The sequence below is a fragment of the Furipterus horrens genome, unplaced genomic scaffold (assembly GCF_987537825.1).
Source record: "Furipterus horrens unplaced genomic scaffold, mFurHor1.1.pri manual_scaffold_5, whole genome shotgun sequence".
Taxonomy (NCBI): domain Eukaryota; kingdom Metazoa; phylum Chordata; class Mammalia; order Chiroptera; family Furipteridae; genus Furipterus; species Furipterus horrens.
This window is the reverse complement of record NW_028327175.1, coordinates 117,806,604-117,829,518: the sequence shown is the minus strand read 5'-3', so window position 1 is coordinate 117,829,518 and position 22,915 is coordinate 117,806,604. Positions and strand designations below refer to the sequence as shown.

General features: G+C 52.7%; 2 protein-coding genes across 5 annotated transcripts in view; one reads left to right on the top strand and one right to left on the bottom strand.

Annotated features, from left to right (window-relative positions):
* Nucleotides 1–1,392: 1,392 nt before the first annotated feature.
* Nucleotides 1,393–7,132, bottom strand: NTHL1 (nth like DNA glycosylase 1). Of its 4 annotated transcripts, none has more exons than XM_090277246.1 (6): nt 6,954–7,132; nt 5,661–5,899; nt 4,791–4,961; nt 3,702–3,861; nt 1,678–1,783; nt 1,393–1,593 (listed from the first exon to the last, which is right to left on the bottom strand). In XM_090277246.1, the coding sequence occupies exons 1-6, from the start codon at nt 7,066–7,068 to the stop codon at nt 1,470–1,472; spliced, it is 915 nt and encodes a 304-aa protein (XP_090133372.1). In that variant the 5' UTR covers nt 7,069–7,132; the 3' UTR covers nt 1,393–1,469. The 4 variants fall into 4 exon arrangements, with proteins under 4 accessions (XP_090133372.1, XP_090133369.1, XP_090133368.1 ...); XM_090277243.1 differs by having other exon boundaries at nt 5,661–5,896; XM_090277242.1 differs by having other exon boundaries at nt 1,678–1,780; nt 6,954–7,131.
* Nucleotides 7,133–7,217: 85 nt separating this feature from the next.
* Nucleotides 7,218–22,915, top strand: part of TSC2 (TSC complex subunit 2) — a 36,857-nt gene continuing 21,159 nt past the window's right edge. The window contains exons 1-15 of the mRNA XM_090277241.1: nt 7,218–7,389; nt 7,827–7,993; nt 11,139–11,225; nt 13,500–13,610; nt 14,486–14,630; nt 15,671–15,788; nt 16,185–16,233; nt 16,630–16,755; nt 17,114–17,187; nt 18,294–18,420; nt 19,243–19,386; nt 20,255–20,392; nt 20,886–20,989; nt 21,464–21,545; nt 22,631–22,786. Coding sequence (XP_090133367.1) covers nt 7,856–7,993; nt 11,139–11,225; nt 13,500–13,610; nt 14,486–14,630; nt 15,671–15,788; nt 16,185–16,233; nt 16,630–16,755; nt 17,114–17,187; nt 18,294–18,420; nt 19,243–19,386; nt 20,255–20,392; nt 20,886–20,989; nt 21,464–21,545; nt 22,631–22,786 — 1,599 coding nt within the window. The 5' untranslated portion in view covers nt 7,218–7,389; nt 7,827–7,855. The remainder of the gene's footprint in view (nt 7,390–7,826; nt 7,994–11,138; nt 11,226–13,499; nt 13,611–14,485; nt 14,631–15,670; nt 15,789–16,184; nt 16,234–16,629; nt 16,756–17,113; nt 17,188–18,293; nt 18,421–19,242; nt 19,387–20,254; nt 20,393–20,885; nt 20,990–21,463; nt 21,546–22,630; nt 22,787–22,915) is intronic.

Here is a 22,915-nt window from a genome sequence, read left to right as displayed (position 1 = left end):
AAAAAAAAGAGCTCCAGCTCCACAGATGTTTCCACTTAATACCAGAGCCCCTACCCCCACCAGGATGTGCTCTCTAAATAATTGCAATAAAACAAACCTTTCTCTACAAACCATTTCCTCCCCCCTCCTCCTTGGCAGCAGCCATCCTGGGTGGGAATCCCAGGGACTTCCTGGGACAGAGAGGGAGTGGGCAAGCTGTTGGGGGAGGGGGGCTTCAGGTGAGGCTGGGGAGGCCAGATGTGGCTGTAAGAGGCCCCCTCCCCCAACTCTATCTTTGCCTTCTGGGGCATGGGGGTTCACTAAACCTGGCCCCCAATGTCCCCACCATACCAAGGGTGTGGGGTACAGGGCTTGGGTTCTCCAAGGGGCCCAAGGATGGAAGCTTCCTGCCCCTAAAGAGGGCAGCTTCAGGACAGGCCCCTTGTTCCTGCACCACAGCCTCCAAGCTTGGGGAGTGTGGCTGTGCAAGCGCCTGCCCCAGGAGTGACTCCAGGCTTTGGGCTCTGACCCTGCCTGAAGCTGTCCTGGAGTAGATACCACACACTACTCTGAAACCCACCAACATGCTGTCTGCCCTGTAAGCCATAGCACATCTGTGCCCTTGGAATAAACAGGCCTTCCTCAGACCCTTGGCTGCCTCTGTCCTTCCTGAGCCCTCAGGGGTGGGGGACGGCGGTCCAGGCAGGAAGACAGCAGCCTGGCCTCCCCCTCCCCAAGTCTCAGCTGCTGGAAACTGGGTCTTATTCTTACACCCCCATTCTGAATCCATCCACCTGGTAGCCAGGCCCAAACTTTCAGTTGCCACTCCCTCCTCCCTCTCCTCACCAGTGCACTTGGGAACCCTGCCCTTCTCTCACTCTCTGGCACTCTTGAGGTCCTTGCCCACCTCCTACACCTGGCAGCGCCCAGCTTCCTTGCTGGGATCTCCCATGAAGCTTTCCAGGCCACTGACACTCCACGGTACAGCCCCCCGCCCCTCCCAGCCGTACACAAAGGTCAGGCCTCATGCCTTGTAGCAGATAGCCTGGGCCTCCTGGTATTCTTCTGGAGGCGAGGTGGTTCTGTAAGCACTGGGGGTGGGCCTCCTGGTAGAGGCCAGGTTCTCAGGAGGTACTGAATTCAGGAGAGGGGGAGTTTCTGGGACCCCAGCCAGCTGCTGAGGGAGGAAAGAAGCCTAGGCCTCCAGCATCCCCAGCAGGCTTCCCAGCAGCAGACTACAGCTGGCTTCCGTGATCTAGCTCTTGAGTCTGGGCTCCTGCACACCCCCACCCCCAATGTACACAGTCCAGATTGTCACGTCTACATCCTGGCCTCCCAGGCAAGGCAGCCCCATTCCAGACAAGTTACGGGAACGCAAAGCTCACGCACCCTACCAAGGGTGGAAGTCAGATCCCAACTGTTGCGGAACCCCATAGTTTATTAAGAATAGGCTACAGCTCCCAAGCGAAGTTGCAGAACAGACATGGCCTTCAGAGTCCCTGTGCAGCTGGGCACAGGGCCTGGTTGAGGCAGGCCTGGCATCGTGGTCGGACAGGCAGACAGATCTGCTGGCCAAAGCCCACCAACAGTCCATTAATCTCACTCCACAGGTCCCTGTGGGGGTGGAAGTGAGTTAATGCAGAGGAGAGGAGGGAGGGAGGGAAGGAGGGGAGCCCCGTCCTGCCCCTGCTACAACACCTGGGCAGCCACTCCTCCAGGACTGCACGGGTCTCCTCTGGGGACTTGGTCACCTTCTTGGTCCACCTGAGTCGGTTGGCAATCCTGTGCACGTGTGTGTCCACTGCTGTTTGGAGACAGGGCAAGGTGAATAGGGGGCACAATAGCACACCACCCCATTCTTGCCCATGGTCCCACCCTTAACCCAGGTTGGTGGAGGGCCGTGAGTCACCCTGGCCTTCCACATGGAGCTTCTGAGGAGGGCCCAGAACTGCAGAGTACCAGCCACCCCTACTACTGGGCAGAGGCTGTAGCCAGAACCCAGGGGACTTGGGCCCTTATTTGGGGTGCAGGGAACAGTGCCTCTTGGCCCAGTCACTGGCTGTGGGTGCCAGCCTGAGGTCACTGCCTACAGAGGACAAGGTGGGAAGCACAGCCAGGCCAGTTACGGCTGTCATCTACCTATCTACCTGGACCGCAGCCCCTGCTCCCCTTCACAGGTCACCCCAGGGCTCAGCCTGGGCACCATATCGCCCAGGTCTCCCGGCCCAGCTCCTGCAGTCCCTGCCTGCTCCTGTTTGTCAAAGTGAAAGCCAGTCCCTACATCAGCTTCATCCCCTGCTAACAAGCCCTGGGTCCCCCAGGCTCAGTTTTCTCTTTCTTAATATGGAGGTGACTGGTCTCTGTCACCCAGAGGCCCAGCCTAGGGCCGGGCCACACACCACACCACACCACACCTCCTGTGGGCTGGTCCAGGCGGGCAGCTACTTCTCTGCTTTTTGGCCAAAGCTCAGAGGCCAATGCCTTGCCCACGGTGGGGTGGCAGAGCTGGGATCAGCTTTCTCATCGAGGATGTTTCTCCTGGGGAAGCCCCTGGGAGGCAACTCCTACTCTCCCTGTGTCTCCCTATGGGTGACAGGGCCCACAAACAACCAGAAAGGATGACATTCTGATGCTCCTGTCTGCTGTGTCTGCTATTCCCAAAGCCCTGTCTTGTCAGGGCAGTAAGCAGGGGCCCTTCACCACAGTCCTGCCAGACCACTCCAGGAAAAGAGCAGCTAAGGGCAGCTGCCCTGATAAGCTCAAGTATCTGCTAAGAGGCTGGAATATTCAGGAGCCCTAGTTGGGGAAGGCTCTGCCCTAGCCCCACCTTGACCTGGTTCTGGCTCTCTGGGGCTGCCACCCCTAGCTGCCCTCCTACTCACGGGCAGGGCTAGAAACGGGCCCCCACCCCAAGGGGCAGGCTTCACACGTTACAGAAGCTAAGGGTATCTCCACCCGCTCCGAGCTCTCCCTGCATGAGTCCCAGAGAAGCAATGGGGTTGGGGAGTACAGAAAGATCACAGGTCAAGCCTTGGTTTCTGGGCTGGCTGGGCCTGCTGCTAGGGCCTCAGAAGCCCCAACTCTGTGGACAAAGCCTTAGGAAACAGCCACTGTACTTGACCCAGAGTCTGTCTCCACACAGTGATCGTCTGATGCCAGGATGCCAGGCCCGGACCCAGGAAAAGGATTCCAGGAAGGGGCTCCCCCCGAATCCTCCTAGCCCATTCCTCCTCTCACTGTGTTCCCCTGTGTTCACAACGCCACCCCAAGCTCATTCCAGAGACTCCTGCTTCTGGCCTTCTCTCCCACCTTGTGACTTTGCAGTTGCTCTTCTGCCTGGAACACACTTCGTCCTCTTGCTACCGCCTTACCTTTCAGTTCTTGGCTGAGTTATCACTTCCTCAGGAAGTCTTCCCAGATGCATACCCCCATCATGGTTCTACCGCACTAGTAAGGACTGTGCAATGTGTCTCTCTCTCAGGCAGCACAGACCCCAAGTTCATCCTTGAGTTCATTCCCAGAGCCCAGCACAAAGTAGGTGCTCAGCAAATGGAAGCTTCTCCTGTTAGTACTCATCTCAGTGCTGGGAATACCTTTCTGACCCTTTGGACTGAGTTGTGGATGAGGAGACTTGAGTTGGGGTCACAGGATGTGGGGAACCCTGAGAGCAGTCAGCAAGCTCAGAGCTGGCCCCACCCTCCTCATGGGAGCATGCCACTCACCAATGCCTGACACAGTACCCCAGGCCACAGCCATGGCCAAGTGTGCCATTTTGGGCCCAACACCTGGCAGTGCCACCAGCTCTGCCACAGAGGCTGGGATGTCTCCATCATAGTGCTGCTGCAGGATGGCACTGGTCTGCTTGATGTACTTCACCTTGTTCTGAAAGACGGGGAGAATGGGGGAGTCAGTCTTGGAGGTAGAAGGTGGGGTCCAACCTGGGAGGACAAGGCCCAAGGGAGAATCAGAGGTGCCCAGAGCTGCTTGTCACCTGCTCGGGACATACTCAGAGGCACCTGCTTGTTCCTGTCCCCCCATAAAGTAGGAATGAAGCAAGGGCAGCAGACAGCCTGAGGGAGGCTCAGTGCAGGCATGGACCCCTCCCTCACACCTGTCTGGGCCAATAACATGTCTGTAGAGTCCAACTCGGGTTCCTCCCAGCCCCATTATTACCCCCAGAGGCCAGATAGGCTAAACAGGGCCAGCCATGCCAGGAGCTGGGTTCAGCAGCACCTGGACCTTCAGGAAGGAAGGCTGGAGCCTGGGGTTCCCTGTTAGCTGCCAGGCCAGCTGGGTGGTTCCCATCCTGCGCCTGAGCAGACAAGGCTATTTAAAACCCAGCTGACACATTGCAATCCACACCAGTGCCTAGGGGAAGCAGGCACACCCACCCACCCAGCTACTTTCACCAGATCTGTCCACCCGAAACCCTGTGCTGTGGCCTCTTGGGACTCTGGAAGGGTGCGGGGTGACATACTTCAGGGAGGCTTGGAGTAAACAAAGGGAAAGATGGGTGGGCAGACTCAGTGAGAAAGGGAAGGGCCAGGCAGCTGGGTGGGGAGGTGGAGGAAGGAAGGGGTGGGCTGCAAACAGGAAAGGCCAAGGAACTCCAGGGCCTAGACTCGAGGTCCCACTGCCTGGCCCACTGTAAGCTGCTCAGAGGGGTGGGGGACTCCAGTGAGAATTCACACCCAGGCCTCTGTGGCCGGAAATGTCCAACCTGGCCTGCACCCCACAGCCCCCCTCAGCCACCTGGTGTCTTTTCCAAGCCAGTGGTAACCCCAGCCCCAGTCGCCACAGCCTGGGCTCACCCTCCAGAAGCCCACAGGGTAGATGAGTCTGCCTAGCGTGATGTCATCTGTCTGCAGGATGCTGTCCACTGTTAGGCCCCGGGCCTGCAGCCGCTTCATGGCACCCGCTGTCACCTGATCTTTGGTCTGGCTGGAGAGCATCAGTGACAGGAGCACCTGGTACCTCTGCACCTGCTCTCAATGACAGGGACCAAAATGGTCATGGGTCCTGGGTGATCACTGTGGGCCAGGCCCTAGCCAAGCCCTTTACCCACCTGGGAACAGATGGGATGTCGGTCTCCTACCCACCTTGGCCAATTGGGGGAGGTGTGTGGGGTGTGGCCTGGGGTTGCTTTTCATCTATAACATGGGGACAATAATAGCACCTGCTGTGAGGCTTAAATGAATTGTCAGTGCACTCAGCCTTATACTTGGCACAATGTCAGTGCAGCAACCATTGGCTGTTATTGTTGCTACGTGAATGAACCTAACACCCATCTTCCAAACAAGCAAACTGAGGCCCAAAGAGGCATGTACCCAAGTCAGCTGGTGGCAGAGCTGGGATTAGAATCATGTTGGTCAAAGGACCAGGCTCCGAAGTGCAAAAAAATTCTCCCTCAATCAGCGAACTTACTGAACACCCCTTATGATCCAGCACCATGCTGGCAGATGTCAGAGCATGAAGCCCCAAGCCACAGGTACCCCTGTCCTGCTGAGTGGCTGTAATAAAGCAAATGATACTGCCCATTGTTCTGGGCCTCAGGTGTGTATCTTCTCAGAGTGGTGCCAGCAAAGAGCTGTCAGCTGTCAGGTTGTGACCCACCACAGCCCTGAAAAGAAATAAGCATCTTGTTCAAAAGGGGTTACCAGGCAGATGCGGCCCCTGCCTACCTTTGGGGGCACTCTGGGATCATAGCAGTGCTCAACCCCCAGCTGGTCCACAGGTGCATCCTTCCCACTCCTCATGGTGCGGATGTTTGCCAGCTGCTGCTGCCAGTCCTGAGGCTCCCAGCTTGGCACCTTGGGCGGCTTGGTCCCCTCCCCTTTCTCACCATCTGAGGCCTCGTAGGCCACATTCAGTCTTTGTGCCTTTCGCTGATGCTTCACAGAGTGGTAGCTTTTCCTTCCTTCTGAAAAAAATGCCACTCAGTCCCTTGAGTGAGGGACACAGGTAAGGATAAGGTGTTGCCCTACCTGCTCTCTCAGCTCTCGTCATTCATTCCTTCAATAAGCATCCATCATCTACTACACCTGGGGGTGATTTGGCCTCTGTAAAACGAACTCCAGGTCTGCCTTCCTTGTGCCACTGCCCCCCACACCCGACCAAGTCCAAGTTAACACACAAGAACTCGGGTAACAGCCTCCACATGATGCCCCCTAATCTAGTCTCCACACTGTCAGAAAGAACTTTATAAGACCAAATTTGGATTGTGTCACTTCCTGTTTAAAAGCGCTCATTTGTTATTCCTTGTACTGCTTACCTGGCTGGACTTGACACCTGCCTATTTCCCCCAGCCCCAGTTCTTCCCATCATGCTTCTGTCCTAGTGGGTCTCCTTTTCTGGACTACCCCTGGGGTCCTTGGGTGCCTATGGGAATCCCCCTCTGGCCAATCCTGCAGACATCACAGTAGGACAAGTTGCAGAGGCCAGGCTCCTTCACTGCTCAGTCCTGGGGTAGGCACGCACTTAAGTCCTTAATGCCTACAGAATAAACATAATGAAGGGCTTGCCCTTTCCTGCTTTCTCTCAGAGGCACCCTCTAGCAAGGGGAGAGGACTTCTGGCTAGGGGTCTCTTGGGCACCCGACCTCTCTGAGCAGTAAGCAGTTATGAGAACAGGGCCAGTCTTCCCACAGATAGCTTGGCACAAATGGAACATCTCAGGGCAGGCTAGTGGGATGGGGAAACGTCCTTATTCAGGACGAGGGCATGGGGAGGTGTGAGTGCCTGGAACCAGCTCCTGTGGACCCCTGCCTCCAGTGCCCAGGGCGCTAGGTGGGAACCCAACTGCACGTGGAGACAGGAACTGGCTCGCTGCTGATGGGTCCGCCGCGTTCGGCGTCCGTGTCCGGCGTTCTCGTCCTAGCCTGCGCGGCTCGGAGCCCTAGTGGGCACCCCGGGACCCCAGACCCTTGCCGTTCCCCCCTCCTCTCCTTCCTTTTCCCAGCCCGGTCGTGGCGCTACCTGCAGATGCCTCTCCCTTTTGGGTCGGCGCGGCCTCCTCCCCACACCCTCGCGGGCCAAACCCAGGTCTCCGGCTCTGGCTGCGAGTCACCATCCTCAGGCCCGCGTAGTTCATGCCGAACTCCTGCGAACTACACCTCCCGCCGCTCCGCGAGGCCGTGTCATGTGACTCGAAATCACACGGTCTTTCCTCCAAGCCAAGCCCAAACTACAACTTCCAGCAAGCCGTGCGGCGGCCCTGGATCATCTGCTGCGGGAGTGCGTACTTCCGGCGGTAGCTCGGCACCCGGGGGTGTGCTCCCTTTTCTGCACCGGGCGCGGCTCGGACTGAGTGGCTTGCTGCTCCTTGACCGCTGATGACGGCCCAGACCCCCAGAGTGCTGTGTGATCCGACCCCGACGAGGCTGAGGGGAGGCAGCCGCGCCAGGCCTACTTGGTGATGAGGCGACGGGGGCGAACCCCGCGATGGCCCGGATCCGGGTCTAGGCCGCACCCACCTACCTTAGCCTGACCCGGGACCTCCAAGCACTCCTTGGTTTTAAGTCATGGCGGGTGAAAGGAGGTCCCTGCTTCTGGAGCCCCTCCGAGAGTCCTTCATTTATGGAGGAGATGGCTTGTAACATCAAGGCTTTCTGGGCCCTGTGACTACTGCCCTTCACCCCCAGTTCCCCTCTCTCACCCCATGTACTGAGTCAGGGGCAGCGGCCTGACGTTCTCCAGGTTTATTTCTGGCCAGGACAACGTGGCTGCAGTTGAGTTCTCCCCAGGGGCTTTGGGGGGAAAAATTCCCATCAGAGAGCTAGGTTTCCCGGTGGGGGAGGTCCGCAGGGGCAGGTGTGTGTTATTTCTGAGATCTCTGTTTCCTCCGCGCAGAGGAGTCCCCGGGTGCGTCCCAGCCCACGATGGCCAAGCCAACAAGCAAAGATTCAGGCTTGAAGGAGAAATTCAAGATTCTTTTGGGACTGGGAACTTCAAGACCAAATCCCAGGTCTGCAGAGGGCAGACAGACAGAGTTTGTCATCACATCGGAAATCCTGAAAGTGAGTGAGCTGCCTGTGTCTTCCCTCTCAGCATCCTGGGAGGTGCAGGGAAGGCTGGGTTTGGTTTGTCAACAAATTCTGTGTGAGATGGGTTGCTGGTACAGTCTGCATGGGGCTGCTGTCCAAGTACCGCAGAAGCTTATGTATCTTTTCTGGAGATTCAGGAAGTCAGAATCGTGGTGACTTAGTTTGGCACATGCGTTAGTATTCAGATGTTGGTGCAAGAAAACCTATCTTACAGTATGAGACCTGAATTCTATGGTCTCCACAGGTGATTTGGTTTATGGCCAGGTGTAACCTAGTAACTTGTGAGTCCTTGTGAGAAGTCTTTATTTTTTGTCTTTGTTTGAATTCCCCTACCGCATTCCTGACACCATGCTTTGCCTATAAATAAATGTTGAGTTTTTGCACTTTTTAAGTGTCCCATTCAGAAACAACCAAAACGTATATTCAACTGGTGAGTTGCCCCTTGAAGCAACACAAATTTGAACTTCGCAGGTCCACTTAAACTCAATTTATTTATTTTTTAATTGAATTTATTGGAGTGACATTGTTTAATATTATTGTGTAGGTTTCAGGTGTACAGTTCTGTAATACATCATCTATATATTGTATTGTGTGTTCACCACCCCAAGTCAAGACTCCTTAAATGCAGGTTTTTGTTTTTTAAATATGCTTTATTGATTATGCTGTTACAGTTGTCCCAATTTCTTTTCCCTTTGTTCCCCTCCACCCAGTCATCCCACTCCCTCCAGTTGTCCTCCCCCTTTAGTCCATGTCCATTGGTTGTGCATATAGTTCTCAACATCTTCCTATCTACTCCACTTTCTCCTACTATGCTTCTTAATTCCTGTACCATTTCCCTCCCTTTCCCTCATCCCCCCTCCCTGCTGACCTCCCCCCATAATGTTCCCCATACCTATAATTCTTTTGCCACTCTCATTGCTTACTTTGTTTCCCTTTGCTTCAATTCCCTAGCTTCTGTTGTTGGTTGTTGTGATACAGTTTTCATTTTAATGTTCATGGTTTTGATCCTCTTTCTCCTAAACAAGTCCCTTTAACATCTCATGTAACAGTGGTTTGGATCTGATGAACTCCTTCAGTTTTACTTTGTCCTGGAAGCGCTTTCTCTGCCCTTCTATTCTGAATGACAGCTTTGCTGGATAGAGTAATCGTGGTTGTAGGTTTTTGCTTTTCATTCCTTTGAATATTTCTTGCCAGTCCCTTCTTGCCTGCAGAATTTCCTTTGAGAAATCAGCTGATAAGTCTTATTGGGACCCCTTTGTACGTAATTCTCTTCTCTCTTGCTGCTTTTAAGATTCTCTCTTTATCCTTAATTTTTGACATTTTGATTATAATGTGTCTTGGTGTGGTTCTCCCTGGGTCCAGTTTTTTTGGACCTCTCTGTGCTTCCTGGACCCGTAAGTCTATTTCGTTCCCCAAGTTAGGGAAGTTCTGCTTCATTATTTTTTCACATAATTTTTCAATATCTAGTTCTTCTTCTTCACCTTCTGGCAACCCTGTGATTCGGATATTGGCCCACTTATAGCTGTCCCATAGGTTTCTGAGCCTCTCCTCATTTTCCTCACTTTTCGTTTCTTCTTTCTGCAGTGGTTGACTTTGTTCCTTCCCTATGGTCCGATTTGTTAATTTGATCCCTGGTTTTCTTGCCCTCACCACTAGTTTCGTATGTGTTTTCATTCATTTCAGCAGGACTAGCCTTCATTCCTTCCTCATCTTGATTAAGATCTGCTGTCAGGTCTGTAAGCATTCTTATAACCAAAGCTCTGAACTGTGCCTCAGAAAGATTTCCTATCTGCTGAGCCATTAGATTAGGTATTTGCTGTCTGGTCAGCTGCGTCACTGGGATTTCTATCATGAATTCTGCCATCCTGAGAGTTTTGTGTTTACCTTTGCTTCCTGGGTGGGGCTGTCGCACCTCCTATGCTACAGGGGGCGGAGCCCCGTGCACTCATCATTACCGGATGACCGGTCTCACCACGCTGTGGCATTTTGTGTGGGGACGGAGGTCCAAGGTGGATTCTTGCCATTTATTCTCCATTGAGAGACCAGGAGCTTCTTCCTTCATCCCCACCCCCTCTGGCCTTCACAGTCCAAGGCAATGGGGTTCTGCCTTCCCCAGCGTTGGAATCGCGAGCTCAGCTTATGGGTCTGGTCTGCAGCCTGGGGTGCTCCCCAGGTGTTTCTCGCCTCTTTAAATATGGGTGTCTGTGCTTACCGCCGTCCTGCCGCTGTCACTGCAGCTGCTGCTGCCAGCACAGCTTGACCTCTCTGCTCCAGCTTCACCCCTCCTACCTGTCCGGACGAGCACCACTTCTTTATAACTTCATACGATGGACTTCCATGTAGCTTTATTTTCTGGAACTTCTGGTTATTTCTGGTTTTGCGGTAGATGTATTCCTTTTTAGTTGTGGAGGGAGACAGCGCGTATTAGTCTAGGCCTCCATGTTGGCTGGAAGTCTCCTAAACGCAGGTTTTTAAAATCCATTTGTTTGTGGACCCTCACAGTTCAACCCTGTGTTATTCAAGGATCAGCTATAAACAAAATATAATGCATCCGTATAAAGGAATATTACTTGTCAAAAAAAGGACAAAGCACTGATACATGCTACAACATGGATGAACCTTGAAAACATGCTAAGAGAAAAAAACCAATCACAAAGGCCCACATAATGTATGACTCCATTTATATGAAACATTAAGAATAGGAAAACCCATGGAGACAGAAAGCATTTGCCAGGACCTTGGTGGAGGAAGTAAGGGGGAGTGACTGCTAAAGTTTATGAGGCTTCCTTTTGAGGTAATGAAAATGTTCTGTAACATTCATTGGTTACAAGCATTGTAAAATTCAAAAAAATGAATTATTTGGTTTAAAGTGGTGAGTTTCATGTGATGTGAATGTTATCTCAAAAAAGAAAAAATACATGCAGTGGTGGGGAAAAAAAAGTCTGTCCTCACTCAACTAAGATGGAATAGTAAACTGGTAATTCCTGATTTCTGAAAGGTCTGCTGCAAGTCTCCAGAGTAGGAAATTCAGTACAGTTCTTAGGGTGCTCAGTGATTGGCAGTTAAGGAGACCTGTTGCCTGAGTACGGGCCCCTTTTCCTTCTTTTACCTTCTCTAGGAACTGAGTGTTGAATGTGGCCTCAACAATCGCATTCGGGTGATAGGGCAGATCTCTGAAGTTGCAAAAATGAAGAAATTTGAAGAGGTAGGTTTGTCTCAGTTGGGCTACTGAAGAGATGCATCTGAGCTGTTTAGAAACCTGATTTGGCTCTTTCTAGGAGCTGGGTTGACAGCTACCTTTGCCAATGAACTAATATACCACTTAAGGGGATTAGTTTTCATCTTAGTTTGGGGAAGCCTCTGGAGATTCCTTGGGCACAACCCTGAGGGAACAATCATATATGGAGGTGGGAAGCAAAGGGATTAGGCTTTTCTAGCAGATCTGAGAAAGGGTTTGTAGTGGTTTACAGGAATGCATGCTTAAAAAAAAAAAAAAAAAGTGCATACTTGCTTGTCCTCTTATTACAGATTCAGGGGAAGGGAAAATAGAAGAGTATCAGGAAAGAGTATGGTTTCACAGAGAACAGTTTAAGGCACACGTGTCTCAGTGTCTTTTGGGGAGAGTTGTGTGGTCAGTGGTTTCAAGTGGCCTTACAGACATGGGCACATTTATTTCAGCCAACTATTTCCAGGCTCTCTCCTGACGTCGGGTGGACAGAGTGGGAAGTTATCATTAAATCACTTCCTTCAAGGGTTCTGCTTTAGCCTTGCATAGCATTTGTATGAATGACCTGGGGTGGCAGGGGAGATGTGCACCTCACACCTAGCAAATGCAGATCTGCTAAGGGGGAGAGTGACCACTATATCCTCAGCAGCTCATCTGAAACGTGCAAGCTGCACATTACCAAGGCATTCATAAAGTTGCCTGTATAGGTACAGAAAGGTGAGATGTGGCTGAGCCACTGGTCATGTGAATAAACAGGCCTAAGGCTGGGATAGTCTACAAGCTCAGCCTCTGTTTTATTGTGGCTTGGTTTGCACAGATAGGAATATTGTGAGTACAACAAAGGAAGTGAAAGTTTTAGTGTATCCTGAGTTGGTCAGAATGTTGGTCAGACAATATCTAAAAGACATTTTAGTCCTGGTCCTAAGAGTGAGCAAGCTCAGGAAAGGTGAGTGGCCTGAAAACCCTGGATGAAGGGAGTCTGAGATGGTTAATATGGAGAAAGGAAGGTGACAAGAGAGAGACTGATTTTGTAAGGGGCAGTAGCCGGGTCTCCTATGGGCTAGGTGGACTTGGAGGAGGCAGATTCCATAAGCTTGCATAGAATTCTTGGCAGGTCACGCAGGGCAGCAGAGGTGGGGAGGGGTGTGGTACTGAGTGGCTCATGGCTGGGCTGGTACGTTTAATATATTATTATTTTTATTATATTTTATTTTTAAAAATACTTACCTATTCTTTAGATAGAGGGGAAGGGAAGGAGAAAGAGAGGGAGAAAAATATTGATGTGAGAAACATCAATTGGTTGCCTTTTGAATGTGCCCCGACCAGGTACTGAACCCGTAGCCTAGGCATGTGCCCTGGCTGGGAATTGAACCGACAACCTTTTGCTTTGCGGGACGATGCCCAATCAACTGAGCCACACTGGTCGGGGCTGATATATTTAAATTTTTATTTATTGATTGATTTTTAGAGAGAGAGAGAGAAACATCAATTTCTTGTTCCACTTATTTATGCATTCATTGGTTGCTTCTTGTTTGTGCTCTGACTGAGGATCAAACCTGCAACCTTGGCATAGCAGGATGATGCTCTAACCAACTGAGCTACCTGGCCAGGGCTGAGCTGGTGTGTTTACAGAGAGAGAAGCCAGGGAGTGGATTTCTGAGTCAGGCTGCAGGACCAGAACCACTGCAGTGCTTCTGGTTGTGAGACTGTTCCAGTGATTTTTCCCTCCAGAATGAGCCTGCCGTAAGGTGGACGCACTGTGATCTCTGGAGGCAGCCAGGACAGCTTTTCTCTCCTACCTGCCTTCCTCCCTCTTCTAGCCTGTGGCCTGGTGAGGGTTTTGAAGTGGCTTGGAGCTATTTTGTCAGGTTCATGGTCACTGTGGGCTGTGACAGGTACTTGAGGGCTTTAGTGGTGCAATACCTAAGTTAAAAGACCCTGTTGGGCTCTGGCTGGTGTGTCTCAGTGGATTGAGCATCAGCCTGGGAACCAAAAGGTTGCCAGTTCGATTCCCAGTCAGGGCACATGGCTGGATTGTGGACCAGGTTCCCAGTTGGGGGTGTGTGAGAGGCAACCGATAGATGTTTCTCTCCCTCTCTTTCTTCCTCCCTTCCCCTCTTTCTGAAAGTAAATAAATAAAATCTTAAAAAAAAAAAGAAAAAAAAAAAAGACCCTGTTGTTCTGCTCTGCCCTTTGTTCTTGAGTCAAGGGGGCCAGCACACCCTCTTCACTGTCCCCTCTTCACTGGTGCAGCATGCAGTGGAAGCACTCTGGAAGGCTGTCGCAGACCTGCTGCAGCCAGAACGGCCACCAGAGGCCCGGCACGCAGTGCTAGCTCTCCTGAAGGCCATTGTGCAGGGACAGGTAAGGGGTGGGATGGGTGTGTGGGATGATGTTGGGCCACCCACTGACCGCTGCTGCTGGTCCCACTTGGACTCTCATCTTTGGTGAGGGCACCAGGCACAAGGGCTGTGGTTCCCGGGGCTCTGCAGTTAGATGGCCTGAGTGGGCATCCTGGAATCACCTCTTGTATCAGTGTGACCCTGGGCAAGTCAGTGGAGTTCCCCGAGCCTCCACCTCCTCACCTGTGAAAGAGGATGCTTGTGACTCCTTCCTTCTCTGGGATGTTTTTAGGGAGTAAATGAGGCAATTTATGCAAAACGATGAGAACGGTGCCTGGCACGAGTAAGCCACTGACTACTGTTGTTCTTGCTGACCTCGTTCCCCTCCCCTGGGACACTGCCTGTGCTCAACATCCTTTGGCTACACTGGTCTCTGCTCTTCGCGGACGGCTCAGGCTGCTTCTCGCCATTCCTGCCTGGAAGGCTTTTCTCTCCTTATCCCCATTTCCTCTACTCCTTCGCATCTAGCAGCCCAAGAAGCCCTGTTATCCTCAGTGCGGTTAGACTGCTGTTCTGTGAGCACAAATGTGTCCACCCTGGGCTGTGAGTGTGGTGGGGCGGAACTGCACTGTCCCTACTATGTGCCCCTCCTCATACCCAGAACTAGATACATAGTGCGCATTCCACACACACCGGTCATCAGCTGGTCCCCTACCCCGAGCTGCTTTGATGTTCCCAGTTTGTCCCCCACAGCCAGTTCCTGTGGGAAGGAGAAAGGGCCCCAGAGTTGGGAATTTTGTAGCCTTTTACATCTCCTGGACTTCTTACAGCTGCTCAGAAAGCCCAGGAGGCCAGGGGATCCTGGCAGGATTGCTGACCTCGTGGTTTTGTCTTCAGGGGGACCGCTTGGGTGTTCTCCGGGCCCTCTTCTTCAAGGTCATCAAGGATTACCCTTCCAATGAAGACCTCCATGAAAGACTGGAAGTTTTCAAGGCCCTTACGGACAATGGGAGACACATTACCTACTTGGAAGAAGAACTGGGTGGGTGCCACACTGGGTGTGAGGTTTCTCTGGCCTTGGTGATCAAATTTAATCTGGGATGTGGAAGGCCACCGGGTCCCTGAGGGAGTACTGCAGTTCGCAGGAATGACCTGCAGAGGGCGCTGCACCCCACAGCTCTGCCTACCTGTTTGTGACCTGGATTGGCCACCCGAATCTCCTGGGGATCTTGTTAAAAATGCAGAGTCCTGGGTTTCACTGCAGACCTGCTGGCTTGGAACTCCTGGGGAATGGGGCTTAGATGTGCCTTTTAGGTGGGCAGGAGATGGTCTGAACTCTGCTGTAGGAAGAGTAGGCTGCTGATCAGGGCATCAGGCTGCATCTTACCCAGAGTGCCCTGAGGTTTCTGCAGAACCAGGGCCACCACACTGTGTCTGCCTCCTCACCCTCTCTGTACTGTGGGCCTGACCTCCAGCTCTCTCCTTTGCCGGCCTTCCTCCTTGTTATGACTGTGTGAGGTTTCCGTGAGTCTTGAGATTTCATATCACTAATGAGGGGAGAAGAGGAAGGAGGAGGAAGAAGTAAATCTGACTGATGCCTTGTTCTATGGCCCAGAAGTGGGCCTCAGCTTTTGTGTTGCCTGCAGGACAGGTGCTGACAGGGAGCCATGGTCAGGTTTTCTAAGTTTACTTGGCTAACACCCATGCGTTGCTCATGTCTTCTTCAAGAGATTATTTCTGGGGATAAGGGGCCAGGAATCTGCCTCCTAAATATGTGTCCTGGTGATACTGGCACCCCTAGTATTGGGGTCAGGGCTCTGAGCGTCGGATGCATGTGCACTGCTACCACCTGTCAGCCCAGATCTCCCTCAGTGCATCAGGGGGGTTGTGAATTTGGATTCCAGAGCCCATGACATGCTGACCTGCTCGGGCTGCAGCTGAGCCACCTTCAACCTGGTGCATGTGTGGTCTGCCTGTAATTGCATGGGGACTGATGATGGGGTTTCCTGCACTGAGTGGGATGGAACGTGTTTTCCTAGGGAGGAGGTGGTAGGAAGTACACTGCTCTCCTCTTCTCCCCAGCTGAGTTTGTCCTGCAGTGGATGGACATCGGCCTGACCTCAGAATTCCTTCTGGTGCTTGTGAACTTGGTCAAATTCAACAGCTGTTACCTCGATGAATATATTGCATCAATGGTCCAGTAAGAAAAGAATTCCAATAATGTTACTCTGATCATAGACCCACTGTCTTGGGTCGTCACTTCAGCCCTGTAGGGTGACTAAAGCTGTTGAAACCATCAAATAAATGGAGAAGTTGGAAGTGGCCACAGCCACCTTCCACTTAAGTTGATATTTTGAGGCTTGACCTAGTATTTTATTTTTAATGGATGTAATATTACCTAATGTTTTATTTATTATTATTTTTGTCATATTTTTCAAAACACTAAAATCCATGAGGGCGAGGGGAACACTGAACACTTGCCTGTCTAGTGGAAGATGTGTTCCTCCTGTAACTGACTCTGTAGTCAGAAAGTAAATTGAAGCCACGCAGCCTCTGGGAAATGTCCTTTCAGTTGACTTTGCACTTCTTCCAACAGCATGATCTGCCTGCTGTGTGTCCAGACTGTGTCCTCCGTGGACATAGAGGTCAGTAGCTGCCTCTCTCAGAGGCAGTTTCTTTTGCCCTCCTTCCAGGCAGGCTGGGTGGGCTCGGGTTAAGCCTGTGCGGCCCCTCACTGGCTATGTGGCCCCAGGCAAGCTGCGGCCTCTCTGAATCTCAGGACTTTCTTCTGTAAGTAATGATGGTTGGATGACCTCTGTTGTGGACTCACAGTTCAGGATGAGATGACCCACAATGTATGGGATGTAGAAGTGCCTCCCAGACACTCACTTGCTCTTGTGGTTCCAAGGAAAGCTGTTTTGGCATTGCGGAGGGATGACAGTCACTGACCAAAGGAGGCTGGGAAGGAGGCTAGGGGTATTACCTCCCTATGGGCAGGAATTGGGGCAGGGCTGATGTGACCCCTCCTTCCACCCCACCAGGTGTCTCTGCAGGTGCTGGATGCTGTGGTCTGCTACAACTGCCTGCCGGCTGAGAGCCTCCCCCTGTTCATTGTCACTCTGTGCCGCACCATCAACGTGAAGGAGCTCTGTGAGCCTTGCTGGAAGGTGAGGGTCTGAATTGTTGTCCTGGAGAATCCCTTCCTGGATGAAGCCATAAGCCAGGCCCATGGACAGGACTAGGGCCATCTTGCCTTTAATGAATGGCCATCTGATTCTTGGGGTGGCCACACAATGGCCTGCTGAGGGGCATCGAGTGACATTTTCCCAGGCAGTTGAGCTGAGGTCAGGATTTTGGTGGCATTTTGAGAACTCTGCAGCCTCTGTGTTTGGAAGGAGATAGTCGGGAGTTGGCTGGACACGTAGGGTGTTGGGAGCAGTAGCTGTGCAGGGCTGGCACGCAGTGCCGGGGTTTGAAGCCCTGGGGCTCGTATCTGCCAATCTAACGGTATGTTCCGTTTCCCAGCTGATGCGTAACCTTCTGGGCACCCACTTGGGCCACAGTGCCATCTATAACATGTGCCGCATCATGGAGGACAGGTGAGTGTGGCCAGGGCCTGGGGCGGGAGGTGAGGGTGAGGTGGCTGGATCAGTTACCGCAGAGCTTTCAGGAGGAGGTGGTCAGTTTTGGTTCTTGCCTTAGCATAGGCCAGCGGAAAGGTTTCCTGTTCCTTTGAGGTGACTGTTCCAGAAGCGTACATGTTATGCTCCTGATCTTCTGTCCTCTCCCAGTTCTGTCAGTAAAATTAGAACATTCAAAACTGAACTCATAACCTTCCTCTCATATTTGGATCTTGTCCAGTGAGGCTGCTTTACCTTTAATCCTGTTATGAGGTCTTTACCCTCACCTCCCACCGCCAAGCCATCACAAGTCCTGTCGCTTCTGTCCTTTAGAGGTGGCTCCAATCTGCCCCCTACCCCCTCATCTCTCACCACCTCGCTGGACTCCTGCACCCACTCCTGGCCTCTTGAAGTCCATTCCTCCACACAGCAGCCCATGTTCCTTTTCCAACACAGATTTGACTGTGTCACCCTTTGCTTGAAGCTGCAGTGGCTCCCAGGGCTCAGGATTAAAACCAAACTCCTACTGCAGCAACGCCTGAGTGGTCTGACCTTGCCCAACCATGGCTTCTCACCCCCTCCATCTTGCCATGGGCCTCTGAATGTGCCCTTTGCTCTTGCGGAATGTCCTTGGTGAAGTTTCTCTGAGTGCTCCTTGACATCTAGGCACCATCGTTGATTCCCTGACCACCCCAAGCAGGTTTTGCTCTGCTATCCCCTGGCCTTCCTTTTAGCTGTGATTTGAGGTAGACATTTGGCATTTCCTTATGTGGTCTTTCGGGTCACGCCTGTGTCTCCTGGACTGTAAGCACTCTCACCCCCATGTCGTGGCGTCTAGCATGGCTCTGTGGTTAGCAGTGATGACTGCTGAGTGAAGGCATGAGTGAATCACATGGTTGCTGCTAGCCTCTGTGTTCCCCGACCAGCACCCCTCCCCTAGCTTTGCTTCTTCCCCGTAAGTGCAGGGTCCTCTGGGAAGGCTGCCCGGAGCCTGGGCCCACCCTGGCTACCTTTGGGCCCTGCAGTGGGCAAATGGCTGGACCCGGGCTCTGCTCACATGCCGTCTCTTTGGGGAATGCTTTCAGGGCCTACATGGAAGATGCCCCGTTGCTGCGAGGAGCTGTGTTCTTTGTTGGCATGGCTCTCTGGGGAGCCCACCGACTCTATTCTCTCAAGAACTCCCCAACATCTGTGTTGCCATCGTTTTATGAGGTAACTCATTTTTCGTGACACAGCAGCTGGTGAGAGCCAGAGAACTCACCTCATCAGGCTTGCGCACCCGACCAGAATAGGCCCACGAGATGGGTTCTGCTGTAGGGGCTGTGGAGTATTTCCAGTCACGTGCTTTGCAACTGGAGATGAGGTTTAGAGCCATTTGAAAGACTTATTCTTGAGCAAATATTATATGTTATGAATTTCACATCCTCAAAATTAGCATTTGAAGTGTTCAAGGTTCCTCCAGGGGTGGTGACACTCTTAACGGTGACAATTTAATTTGGTAATCTTGCCCTCACTCTTTAGAATTGAAGCCAGTAATAGGGCTTCTGTATTCATGGATCCTGGAGGTGTTTGACGCACTTTTTGTGTATGTTTCTCATGTAGCCATTACAGAAACCCTGTGAGCTGGGCCATTGTACCAGTCTCGTCTTACTAGAAGGAAAGCAGCTCAGACAAGCTGTGTTGTATCCAGGGTTACACAGAATCTCCTGATGGGCTGGTCTTTCTGCCCTGCCCCACCTCATGGGACAGTGGAGTGTGCTGTCTGTGCTCATTGCTTGCATTGGGGTAGCTTTCAGGTTCTCCTAGGTCAGTAAGCCAGGGTCCAGGAATTTAGCTGAGTCAGGCTTTTTGGAGCCAATGTAGAAAAAGCTTCTGGGCTCCTATGATATCTGGGTGGACCGTGATATGTATGCAGGGAACATGGCCCTCCCAGGGCACCTTTTGTTGGGTTCCGAGGGCGACGTGATAAGGGGCTTCCTTTGCGTGAGCAAGAAGTGGCTGACCATTGCCTGCTCCCTCGGTCTTATTTTCCAGGCCATGACCTGTCCAAATGAGGTAGTGTCCTATGAGATTGTCCTCTCCATAACCAGACTCATCAAGAAGTACAGGAGGGAGCTCCAGGCTGTTACGTGGGACATTCTGCTTAACATTATTGAACGCCTACTTCAGCAGCTCCAGGTGAGGCCATTGGGGAGATTGGGCACGGGGAGGACCAAGATCATGGACAGGCAGGCCCAGGGTCCTTTCCCTGGGTGGCCTGGACCTGTGGGGATGCCAGGCTCATCTCACCTGGATGACGGCTCCCATGAGATCTTCCCTCTGACCCTGCCGGGTGTTTCCTAATAATTCTCAGTGGGGTCAACTCACTACCCATTGAAGATGGCCAGGTTTTCCAAACCCACTCCATCACTGGCAGCAGGAATACATAGTAGGTGAGCAAGGGTCTGTGCTAGTGTTGATCAAGTTCAGGTCATACCAGGTCACCTCCATGGCCTGGAGGTGGACCCTGAAGACAGTTTTCTGAGCATCTAGAAAGCTGGCCATAGCTTTGGCATAATTTTGGAGGACAGTGCTGACCACAGCAGGAAGGATGACATGCTGATGTGGGGACTGCAGAGATGACATGGTCATGTCCAGCAAGGGCTCAGAGCTAGGCCCTTCTCTGACACTGGGGTGGACCTATGTGTAGGGGGCCAGGCCAGAGAGAGGGAGGACTGGGCTCTCATCCTTCATTGTCATTGTCCAGCTGGCCAAGTGGTGCTTTATCCCAGTGGTGGGCTGGGAGGGCGTATCCTGGGGCCTCCAGAGGTGCTTGAGCCTAGGGGAAGCATGAAGCACCTGAAGTTGGTCCCTTTGAGGCTTGCTGTGTGGGCACAGCCAGGACTTCTGAGGGTGGTGAATGAGCAGGAACAGCCTGGCTGCCCCATGTGTCCCAGCACGGTGGGGATCATGTCCCCTGCCTAGCAGAAGATCTGGATACAGCTGGTCTTGAGTCCTTGAGGGGAGCCAGAAGTCACTCTTGTGTAATTGCACCTTTTTATTGCAGAGCATGGAGAGCCCAGAGCTTAGGGCCATTGTCCATGACCTGCTGACCACGGTGGAAGAGCTATGTGATCAGAACGAGTTCCATGGCTCACAGGAGAGATACTTCGAGCTCATTGAGAGATGTGCAGACCAAAGACCTGTAAGATCACTTCTCCCCGCAACCCCAGGGGGCGCCTTTGGTGCTCAGGCAGTGTGTTTGAAATAAAGGCTCCTGCTCTTCTGGGATTTATTCTCCAGAACGGAAGTCTGTCAGGGTGGCAGCAAACTGAGCACATGTGGGTCTGTCAGCCATGGTGCTAGCCTAACTGTCGATTTCCTCCCACCTGTGTGGAGGAAGGTGGCAGCCGGCGCTGTGGAAACTTGTTGCTTGCCGCGTCTGCTCCCTGGGTGGTAGGCAGTCTGTGTGCCAGAAATGCTGAGCTTGATGCCAAGGCTTTTACATAGGTTTCTAAATGAATTTTCACTGCTGCCAGTAAAGCTTTGTCTTGGTGGGCTCCCCACCTGGGCTTTGAAGTGGCTGGCTTCACTGAGCAGACTGTTCTCCTGGGCTAGCAGCAAGGGGCGTTGTTTATAACAAAGCCTCTGGAAAGGCAAAGTGGCTCATTCACACCAGGTTTTTCTTCTTTTGACAGGAGTCCTCCCTCTTAAACTTAATAACCTATAGGGCTCAATCAATCCATCCAGCAAAGGTTGGCTGGATTCACAACCTGCAGTTACTGATGGAGAAATTCTTCAGGTAGGGAGGCCCTGATGACCTCTCAGGCCTTGGGACCTGACCCTATGTTTATGCCTTGGGCTAGGGTCTAGGACACCAAATGTGAGGGCTTTTCTTTCTGATTCTTGAAAGTAACAGTTCTAAATGAGCAGGAAAAGGCTGCTTTCCTGTAGGGCAGAGTCCTTGGGGCCTCTGTGTTTACTTCTCCCTGTGGAGTAGGTTTACTTCTTCCCTATAGGAAGATGCTATCTCCAAGGGCCGGGCTGTATGCCCCTTTCCCAGTTCTTGGTCTGGATATTGACAAACTGCCCCACACAGGGAAATTTGGAGTCAGTCTTGCCTGCTGGGACGACAGGGGGGCTTTGTTTCCTGTGGTAGGTCTGGGGTCTGGGTCCCTAGGGGAGCCCGGGATGCAGTGTTAGCAGGGCCAGATGCAGGGGTGAGGGTGGCCGCGGTGCTCCCGCCCGGCCGCAGCAGCTGTGCCCCTGCCCCCAGGAGCGAGGCTCGCAGTGCCGTGCGTATCAAGGTGCTGGACGTGCTGTCCTTCGTGCTGCTCATCAACAGGCAGTTCTATGAGGTGCGTGTCCCATGGCTGGCGGGGGAGCCCTGGGGCATCGGGTGAGGGTGAGGCTCGCCCTAGAGGCCCTGCATGGCCCTCACTGGGCAGTAAGAGCCTCAGGGGTCTGCCCAAGCTTGGGGTCTGGCACACTCCTCTGTGGCAGGTTTTCTCAGTAGATTTTGTCTGTTTACTCCCTTGTTTGTTTGTCCATCCATCCATCCATTGACTTATTCCATGGTGTTCCCTGCCAAGCCTGTGCTGGGCTCGGAGAGGCTGCTAAGCAGTCAGGAGGGCAGTTCCTGTCCTCGGGGAGCTTCAGCCTAGTCGTCACCCAGAATACAGAAGAGTTCTGTACAGAGTCTTGCACAGGGATGTTTTCTTTTTGTCTTTGTAATCACACTCACTCTCTGGACCCCAGCCCGGCAACTAGCTGCCCGTCTCTACTGCCAGTGTCTTCCCTCCAGTTCATCTTTCACTACGTTGGTGGCTAGAGTCCATCCTTCCCTCAGAAACACTGTGTGTGCCTGCCCACCATGCCCTTTCCTTCAGGAACTGCACCTCAGGCTCTTGTGTCTGCTCTTGCTTTCCAGCACACCTCCTGGCATTCCCAGTGTTCCCTTCTCAGCCTTCCTTTCCCTGCATCTCTCTTGGCATTCCACCGTTCTTGAGTCCAGCTTCAAGCTGCCTCCTCTAGGAAGCTCCTCTGGGTTTTCAGGTTCCTCACATCAGGGTCGGCCTTGCCCTGCCTCCATGAAAGCTCTCATCATGCTGTCTGTTCCCTTAAAGTGGACTCCATGGTATCAGGGACAAGGTCTTCCTACCCCCCAGACACACAGAGGGCTTTCCATGTAAGATTACTTTTAATTGTGACATTCAGTGACAAAGGGCAAGCGGGGACATTTCACTGATGCATCCTCTCTGAGCCTGTGGTCCTGTGCCTAGGCTGGGCCACCGAGTAGCTGTTGCCATTCTCCTGCATTGAGGGGCCAGGCCCCTCAGGCGCTGACATATCCCTGCTGTGGGTTTCCCTGTTACAAGTGGTGCCTTAGCTGCTCTCCAGCCTGTCACAGACAGCCGCTCTCACTCCCCTGTGCTTGCTGCAGGAGGAGCTGATCAACACAGTGGTCATCTCGCAGCTCTCTCACATCCCCGAGGACAGAGACCACCAGGTGCGGAAGTTGGCCACCCAGTTGCTGGTGGACCTGGCCGAAGGCTGCCACACTCACCACTTCAACAGCCTGCTGGACATCATCGAGAAAGTGAGAGCTGCTAGGGCACGGGGTGCCTGTGTTGCCAGAAGGACCCCTCTTTAGGGCAAAGCCCTGCAGCAGCAGCATCCTCTGGACTGGCTTGGGTCTCTCAGAGGCAGGGCTTCCCTCCCAGCAGTG

Bases quoted from the DNA above. Each gene is read 5' to 3' on its own strand.
- NTHL1 (XM_090277246.1), bottom strand. From the start codon at position 7,068: ATGAACTACGCGGGCCTGAGGATGGTGACTCGCAGCCAGAGCCGGAGA. The intron at 4,962-5,660 runs GTAGGCAGGGGC...CATTGAGAGCAG, and splicing joins ATCCCAGAGTGCCCCCAAAG to GTGCAGAGGTACCAGGTGCT. The intron at 3,862-4,790 runs GTGAGCCCAGGC...CCCGTCTTTCAG, and splicing joins ACCCTGTGGGCTTCTGGAGG to AACAAGGTGAAGTACATCAA.